The 8,781-nt window shown below is 60.0% G+C and overlaps 1 protein-coding gene across 1 annotated transcript in view; it reads right to left on the bottom strand.

The window, feature by feature from the left end:
* Positions 1-404: 404 nt before the first annotated feature.
* Igdcc3 (immunoglobulin superfamily DCC subclass member 3) overlaps positions 405-8,781 on the bottom strand; it is a 41,768-nt gene continuing 33,391 nt past the window's right edge. The window contains exons 3-14 of the mRNA XM_046426543.1: positions 8,265-8,409; positions 7,785-7,915; positions 7,271-7,408; positions 5,861-6,019; positions 4,682-4,847; positions 4,224-4,471; positions 3,866-4,030; positions 3,594-3,785; positions 3,379-3,483; positions 2,811-2,949; positions 2,510-2,717; positions 405-2,247 (exon numbers count right to left, since the gene is read on the bottom strand). Of these exons, the coding sequence (XP_046282499.1) occupies positions 2,026-2,247; positions 2,510-2,717; positions 2,811-2,949; positions 3,379-3,483; positions 3,594-3,785; positions 3,866-4,030; positions 4,224-4,471; positions 4,682-4,847; positions 5,861-6,019; positions 7,271-7,408; positions 7,785-7,915; positions 8,265-8,409 (2,018 nt within the window). The 3' untranslated portion in view covers positions 405-2,025. The remainder of the gene's footprint in view (positions 2,248-2,509; positions 2,718-2,810; positions 2,950-3,378; positions 3,484-3,593; positions 3,786-3,865; positions 4,031-4,223; positions 4,472-4,681; positions 4,848-5,860; positions 6,020-7,270; positions 7,409-7,784; positions 7,916-8,264; positions 8,410-8,781) is intronic.

Below are 8,781 nucleotides of genomic sequence, written 5' to 3'. Positions count from 1 at the left end.
ACTCTACCAACTGAGCTGTATCCCCAGCCCTCTTCTGTATTTTATTAGAGACAGGGTTGCTGAGGCCAGCTTTGAACTCGCGATCTGCCTGTCTCAGCCTCCAGAGTTGCTGGGATTCCAGGTGTGCACCACCACACCTGGCTCCTCTCTTCCCTTTCTTGATTTCAGGTCTGGAATTTGAAGCCGGACAGTCACTAGGGTGTCTACCCTGAAAGGCAGCGCAAGGTCCCACAGCCTGCCTGGCACGTGGAGATAGCCTGGTGAGTGCCTGTCATGATGCACCGGGCTCTGCCATCATCCTCTCAAGCTCTGACACCATGGGTTGGGGGGGAGTGGGTGGGTGTCTGGCCTACCCAGCATGCCCACCCCTCCCCAGGGAGCTGACAGCCACCAACACGCTCAAGTTCACTTTGGCAACAGGACTTTTATTCAGTCAAAATGAGTAGTGTGTGACAAAACCCAAGTCAGGCCAGGTGGCCCAGCTCCACCCTCCCCAAGGGAGAGTGGGCTCCAGAAGGAAGTCTCTGCGCAGACAGGGGACTGCCTCAGGGCCCCGGGGTCTGGCACTGCCCTCTCCCTCCCTGGGGAGGGAGGACCACCCTTCCCCAGTCCACAGGACACTACTCTAGTTTCCTAGGAAAACACCACAAATTCTACCTTCTTCGGCTAATGAACTAAATTTCAGGGTGGGGTGTCCCTAGAGGGTGGGGGTCAAAGGACTTTAGGTTCTAGTCTCATTCTTCAGGAATACACGTATCTTTTATTTATTTTTAAAAAAAGTTCTTCTATTTAAAAAAATGTTTCTGAGTGTAACCAAAAATAGGTATTTGTTTCCTTGGTTTTTCTTCTTCTTCACCTAAGTAGTTCACAACAGAAAGGAAAAGTCACAAGGGCCCTTAACACATCTCCATCAAAACACCTCCCAGCCACATCTGCTGACAGAGGGTGTCCAGGGCCCCAGAGGGTCAGCCGCTGGCCTGCCACACCGAGGGCTGGGGACCTGGCCAGGGACGCCCCCCCCCCCCCACCACACGCACTGCACCTTCGGGGGCCAGGCTGCCCCAGGAGGAAGGACAGGACACAGGCTGTGGCTATGGGTGACGTTCCACCTCCCCAGGCCCAGGTGGAGAGGGTCATGGGGATCCCGATGGGGGGACAGGTGTGCCAAGAGGGTAACAGTGCGTGGGCAGGAGGCAGGCGATGGCAGCTGCTGGGAGGTGGCTAGTTTGGGACAAGGATTTACATTTCGAGGAATCCATTTCCTCTCATTTTTGGCTTTTTTCACATTTTTCCCTCTGACCAGTTCCCTCTTCGTTTCTGTAGGCCCCATGGGTCACTGGGCCCGGGCCTCCTCTGGGGGAGGCAGCAGGGCAGTGGGCAGAGCAGAGGCCGGGCAAAGCAGAGGCTGGGCAGAGGGTCCAGGGCACAGGCCCCGGAGCCAGAGCCTTGAGGTAGACGTTTTCTTTCACACCTGGAAATGGGGACGTCCATTTTTTTTTTTTCTTTTTTCTTTTCCTTTCTTAACTCTAGACAACACGTGGGGAGGGAGGGGCGCCCGGGAGGGGCTTGAGGTAGGTGCATCCGGGTTCTGTGGGGCAGGAACTAGGCCACCACCCCACTCCCCCGAGGACATTCATTCCGGCTGAGGTAGGTGCTGAGCCAAAGGGCAGAACTGGGTCCTGAGAAGACAAGGGAGCAGGGCTCGTGGCCGGCCGGGGGGGGGGGGGGGCTCTGAGTCTAGTTCACCTTCCTCTCGCTTCCGTTTAAGGGACGCCAGCCACCCAGTGCCCAGGCAGGTGGGGACCAGGCAGCAGCCAGGGCGTCAGTCTGAGGAGGGAAGGCTCCCTAGGGCCCCTCCAGCTCCGGGGTCCCTGCCGAGGCCCCTTAGGCCTGGCCCACCCCGGCCTCCAGTCAGGACAGAAGTGCTGGGGAGCCCAGGGCCACCTGAAGCCCACATAGCAGGAGAACTCTTGCCTTCGACCTGAGAACGGGGGGCTACCCCCTGCAGAGCCTGCCAGGCCCTGGCTACTGTCCGGAGTGAGCTGGCTGGGCAGCGGGTGCCTCAGAAAGCTGGGTCACCTGTCCCTCTCCAAGGAGGTCGGGGCCACTGTCCAGAGGCAACGGGGCAGCCACAGGGCCTGTGCAGGGGGTCTTGGCCTCTGTCGCCCTCCTGTCCAGAGAGCCAAACCCCTGCAGTGGCAGCGTGGAGAGCTGGGTCTCCTCACACGGGACAGGGGCTGTGGGATCCTGCTGGGGAAAGGAAGCATACAGGGTCAGCAGGAGGACCCAGGCAGGGCCCAGAGACCCCCCCCAGGGCCGGGCTCAGGCTCCATCCCACCCCTGGGCTGAGACCTCAGGCCTCTGCCCGACAGGGGTGCAGAGGAGCATGGCCAGGACTTCTGTGCCCAGAGAAGACCCAGAGTTTGGCTAACGCCAATGACCAAGGCCAAGGTGAGGGGGGGAAGGGTGGGAGAGTGGTCAGGGTCAAAGGAGCTTCTCTGGCACTCACAGTGGGCCTGGAGCCAGGCGGCCCCACCACCCCGGCTGGGGGGAACAGCTGCTCCAGCTCCTTGGCGTCCACGCACTTCTCACCTCGGCCCAGCTGGCCTCGCTCTCCGCGGCCCACCCCATTCAGGGCCAGGATGCCAGGGTCCCTCTGGCTCCGGGGACCCTGGGGAGGGGAGAGCTGGTTTTCCACATCCTTACACAGGAGGACCCTAAAGGGTAAGCAGAATTAGGGGACTCCGGGGCAGGAGTCCCAAGGGCTGAGCCTCCGCCCCAGCCAGCCTCTTGCCCTTCCCAGTACCCACCTGCCCCTTTGACCAAACAGCAGGAAGAGGACACAGAAGATGATGCAGGTGACCCCGATGTGGATGCCAATGACAATGCCTGTGGTGGACGTCTGGTTGGCAGCATCCTCCTTCCGACAGTCGCACGGTGGGCTCAGAGCTAACGGGCAGGGGCAGGCTGGGGCTGCGGCTCTCCCGGCCTGGAGCACCCCCATACACCCAGCCTCTGGGGCTCCTTCTCCCTCAGTCAGGCCCTCCACTTCACTTATGTGACACTAGCCCAACCTTTCCAGTTCTTTCTACCAGCTACTGAGCACCAACTCTGAGCCAGATATTGGGAATAGCACTTTGCCATGGCCTTTTAAGACAGGCTTTATTATGCCTGTTTGTACAGGAGAAAACTGTGTTTCAGAGAGGGTAAGTAGTTTGACCAACACCACACAGAATGCCACACAGCAAGCTTCCCACAGGTCTGAGCCTGTGCGCTTACAGGCTTACACCCTCCTACCTGGCCTGCTCCCCCCGCCCCTCAGGCCCTGTCCTCCTTCCTTCAGGCCAATGTAGCTCCACCGCCCATCCCAGCCCTCACCTGTCCTCTCAGACGCTCCCCTCAAAGACACAAAGCGGACAGTGGCGTTGCTGTCCCCGTGCTGGTTGTAGGCGAGCAGCTTTACCTCGTACACCACCCTGGGGTCTGGGGGTTGAAGGCTGTGAGAAACTGCCCCCCAGCCAGCTCCATCCTGGCAGGGTGCGGGGAGGTGACCCTACCACACCGCCTCCTCCCTGCCCAGCCCCAAGCCTCACCCAGCCGGCTGAGGTTGTAGGAGGACACAGTTCCAGGCAGCAGGATGGGACCCGTAAAGGAGGCCTTGCTGGCAGGGCGGTAGAAGAGCTTGAAGCCACCCTCATGCTGGGCCAGCCGGGGCCAGGGCTCCCACAACAGCTGCAGGGAGGAGCTGCCCAGGACCCGCACGGACAGTGGCGGGGGGGCAGGAGCTAAAGGCAGAGGAGGCCAAGATGTGAGGGCTTCATCAAAACTTTCTGTCTGTGGTTTTGTACTCTACACCCAGTCTCACCTTCACCCAGGGTGCTGGCCAGGGTGGGCATGGAGGCTGAGCTGGCCCCCCTTGGTGTGTAGGCCTTGATGTAGAAGCTGTAGGCTGTAGAGGGCTCAAGGTCGCCCACCAGGTGCTGAAAGGTACTCTTACTGACTGCTTCCTGATACTCCAGTTCTGGAGGGTCTGGGGAGGCAAAGCGCAGGGCGGGGGGGGGTGAGGAACAAGAGGCAACCTTGCCAACACCTGTGAAGTGAGGGCAGTGGGGCCGCAGTGGGGGAAGGAGAGGAGGGTGCTCTCTGGGACACTCAGGGTAGAAAGGGATGGGAAACAACGGTGTGGGGGTGCAAAGCTGGTTGTGCCCCCCAGGCCCACCCACCAGCCGCCCTCCTGATGTGCAGGACGTAGCCGATGATCTCCTTGGTGTTGATCATGGGCTCGCTCCAGGACACACGGACCTCAGTGGACGACACAGAGACAGCCTGGACATTGCGAGGGGGCCCAGGCAGGCCCTCGGCCCACAGCACGGTCAGCCTGGCACTGGCCTGTGACGAGCCAGCACTGTTCTCGGCCACACACTGGTAGATGGCCTCATCTTCAGGACCGATTCCAGAAATGGTCAGTGTGCTGCAAGGAGAGGAGAGCCTCAGGTCCCCTCTAGACAAGCAACTTGTCTGACTGAGGTTTCCCAGGGACGCGAACCTGAGTCTCCGGTCCCAGTGTTGTGCTCTTCCCCAGCGGGACTGCACAGCCTACTAGGCCACTACCCAGGCCCCTTCCCTCTCTTCCCCAGTCCTCTCCCCAACAGTGTGCACATGCGAACACACACACACACACCTGTTATTGTTCTTGAGCCTGACATGGCCTCCTGGCCCCAGCACTTGGCCATTCTTCAACCACGTGACATGAGGGGGCGGCTCACCCTGGGCTTGGCAGGTGAACATGGCTGTGGTTCCAGCTGGCCTGGAGATGGACTGGGGATGCTGGACAAACTCCGCCGGGGCTGGGCACAGAGGAGCATTGAGTGGTGAGAGCCAGGTAGAGAGGGGAGAGACAGCTGCCCGTGAAGGGCTGGGGAGGCAGCCGTGGGGCTGAGGTGGGCTGGGACATTCATGGCCCCCTGGAGACTCCCCATGTGGCTAGCAGGACCCCAGCCTCCCTCCCTCCTTCCTCTACCCTGGCAGACCCAAGAGAGGACTCCATTGTAACCACTACTCAAAAGACTGACATTTGTATCCGAAAGCAATCAAGCTGAGCTCCCAGTTCAGGAAATTGTTAAATAAATAAATGTGCTAATAGGTTTGGCTGCACCTCGGAGGCGGTAATGACGGGGAGATGGATGAGCCCTCAGAGCGGCCCCCCAGCCCCACACTCCATTCCGCTCTCCTCCAATCCCAAGCCTCAGGCCTCTATTAACACCCGGGAAATGAAATGCTCCATCACTTTCATCTGGACAGATTAACGGCACATGGAATGCTAAACAAGCGGCATTTAAGTTCCTAATTCCCCCATTTCCCATCCCTTCTGCTCTCAAGGAGGGAACAACCACTCCTGAATGGAGATCCAAGCCTGGGGACAGTGGAGCCCCAGGGCTGGGACGGAGGGCTGACCTGGTCAGCGGCAGGGGCCCCGTGCCCTGGGCGCCCAGGCCGTTCTGCACATGCAGCGGGCGCTGACGAGCACGTGTGAAAATGACAGTCGCTCAGGGAGCCTCAGGCAGGCAGGTGTGAGCGTGTTAGTGCCACACGTGTGAATAAGAACGGCACGTGGGGGGCGCGTGAGCGAGGCGGGGGGTGGCCAGCGGGACTTCAGGGAGGAGGGGGGCACGTGGGCTGCGCAACCGAGGGAGTCCCCCAGACTCCCAAGAGCTGCTGCCGGGACCTGGTGAGTGGCAAGGGACAGGGCATAAGTGGGTACAGGGTGACATGGGATGCTGAAGCGGCAGGACTGGGCAGGGGAGGGACAGGAGGAGGGGCAGTGCGGAGGGCCCCCCCTTCCGGCATGGCTGGTCCCTACCTTGTACCACCAGCCGGCCCTGGGCGGTTCTCCTCACCCGGGTGCCCGGCCTATTGGCCGCACAGACGTAGACCCCCGAGTGCTGGACTGTCACATCTGAGATGATGAGGTTTCCCGTGCCCAGCACCTGGATGCCCTCTACCCCAATGGGGCGGCCATCTGAGAAGGAAGTGGGGGAGGGGAGGCACAGGAACATTCCAGAGGGTCCACCCTTCCATCAGTCTTCTCCAGAGCCCTCATCTTGGCTTGACACCCCCGTCTTCTGCCCCCAGAGGTGGCAGAGAGCAGGCCAGTGCTCTCGCCCACAGCAGGGTCCAGCATCCTGATTCCACAGTAACTGCTGATTCGCTGCTAACTTTCAAGTCCCTTTCCCATTTCTCAGTCCATAAAGGAAGGGCTTTGGATTCCATCAACTTTTCCCAACCTCATTTGTCTCTCTTAAAAAAAATTCCACGGTCAAATATCCATTCCACTTCTGGATGGTCAGTTAAAATGATCATTAATATAAAGGCTCTGAGAAGTCCTGCAGTTAAGGAACCTGGTTAACTTTGTTTCCCGAATTTGTTAGGCCACTGAGCATTCTGTCCCTTCTAATCGTGTTTTGGGAAATGCTGGACCAGATGGTTCCGGCAATGCCTACTGGCTCCTGATGGTGAGGCCACTCTTCTCAGCCTCTCCCAGGGACCCAGACCCTCCCCCCACCCCAGGATCAGATTAGCACAGTCAGAACACAAGGAGACAGCTCCCCATTCAGTCCCTGAAGTGGTGAAATCTACTCCATTATCCCGCCTGCTGCCCCCTCCTTCCCTGATCACTCAGCTGCTACAATGTGGCACAGTCTCCTTGTGAATGCGACCCCACCCCACCCCTCCAGAGTTTCCTTCCCCCAGTGACCTCTCTGCTCAGACAATGTGGGCCCATCTGCACCCTTTCATTTCTTCCCTCAGCTGCCTCAGGATTTAGGCTGGGGGGCTAGGGGACCAGGCTAGAGACTGGGAGAGCCCAGAGCCAGGGCTGGATGACTGGCTGAGATTTGGGGGGCTTGGGACTGCACAGCTCAGGGTGCAACAGGGTACAGAGGGCATGGGTGAGTGCAAGAGAAAGGAGACTCTGCGCTGAGGGTTCTGGAGGGCTGAGGCCAGGGCAAAGAGGGGACAGCGCTGGACTGGACGGGGTAACCCAGGGAGCTAAGCCAGCTCTGCACGGGGAGGGAGAATGTAGTGGGCAGGTCTGCGTCCCTGGTCCTGCCAGGAGGGGGAACTCAGCCCCTCCTCAGGTCGCAGGGAGAGGACTGACCCCCACGAGAACAAACAGGAATCAAAGTCCCCCCCAGTGCTGGGCGATGAGACCATGAAACCGCCTCCCAGGGGGCGGGTGGGGGCAGGGTGGAGGCTGTGGGACGAGGCTCACCCAGGCGGCTCCAGGACACAATGGGGCGCGGGTTGCCAGTGGCGACACACTCCAGCACTGCGGTCTGGTGCACCGTCAGGGTGAGGTTCTCAGGCCCCACCAGGATGGTCGGCTCCTTGTAGGCCCCGGAGCCTGAGCCTGGGAGGGAAAGGCCGCACTTTCTCACCTACCCACAACCTAGGACAAACCCCACCCAGAAACCAGGTCCTGTGGGCAGAGAGATGCCAGGGAACCAGGGCGTCTCGCACATCATTCCCCCAGGCCAGCCCCACAGGACCTTCAGCAATGGGCAAGCCTGGGGATGAGAGGATGGCCCTCCCTGGGAGAATGGAGTCCAGGTGGACCTCCCACCCACCTCCTCCGCCACCCTCTGGTCCTCCTCTAGCCACCAGCACTTGGCTTTGAGCTTGGGAGTTGCTCAGCTGGCACTGGGTGGCCCTGGCTCCGGAGGCCAGTCGTGGGACTGAGTTAGGAAGCTGGCAAGGGGAAGAACTGGCAGGCCAAGGGCCCTCACCTGACACAGTGAGCCTGGCCCCATGGCTGATCCGAACACTGGCAATGTTCGAAGCCACACAGTGGAAAACGCCACTGTCCTCGGCCCGAAGTCCTGTGATCTGCAGTACTCCCTTGGGCAGCAATGTGTACCTGTTGGAGAGACACAGTTGACCACCAGCACAGCTACTGGCACTGTGGGCCACAGGGACATTGAGCATCAGAGACACAGCCCGGGACCAGGTACTGTGCCAACAACACAGTTGTCATCACAGACATGCTGGGACTCTCACAGGCGGGCACCCTCATTCCCAGTATGACAGTCATCACACATAGTCCTCATGAGCATGTCCATGAGCCTAGAATTGGGGCTGTGCAAGCCACATGGACACCAACCCCAAATGCAGTGGCAGAATCACCCTGGGGGGCTGGCAGCAGCTCCCAGAGCCATGGGCAGTCTGGCGTCACTGGCTGGCCTCTGTCCTTGCCACACGAGGCTCACCTCTCATTGTCCGTGTCAATGGGGACTCTGTTCTTCTCCCATGTGATCAGAGGCTTGGGCAACCCATGGATTTGGCACTGGAAGCGTGCCACGCCGCCCTCCTCGCCCACGGTGGCTTGGGGGTGCACGTGGAAGTCAGACATGGCTGGGGGAAGAGAAGACCATGGTAAGGCACACTGCCAAGGCGCAGAGGGAGGAAGGGTGGACATGGATGGGTCGGGGTAGGTGACCACCCATACAGGTGGTGCTTACTCCTATGGGGGCATGGAGGTTTCTGGGGCTGGTGAGACAGGGCAGCAGTGTGGGTGATGTGCCAGCACTTTTCATGGTTGAGACCCCTAAGAGGTGGCACAGGCTGGGCTGGGATGCTTTGAAAAGGTGGGACAAACACACAGATAACAGCTCCAACAAGGAGATGCTGGTCTGTCAGGGGCTTCCTGGAGGCACTGATACCCCAGAACTACACACGAAGACCAGCCAGAGAGAGCACTGACCCCAAGCCTGCTCCCCACCTCTT

The sequence above is a fragment of the Marmota monax genome, unplaced genomic scaffold (assembly GCF_021218885.2).
Source record: "Marmota monax isolate L192 unplaced genomic scaffold, Marmota_monax_Labrador192_F-V1.1 WCK01_AAM20220418_F8-fsc00078, whole genome shotgun sequence".
NCBI classification, from domain to species: Eukaryota; Metazoa; Chordata; class Mammalia; order Rodentia; family Sciuridae; genus Marmota; species Marmota monax.
This window is presented reverse-complemented; position numbering and strand designations above follow the sequence as displayed.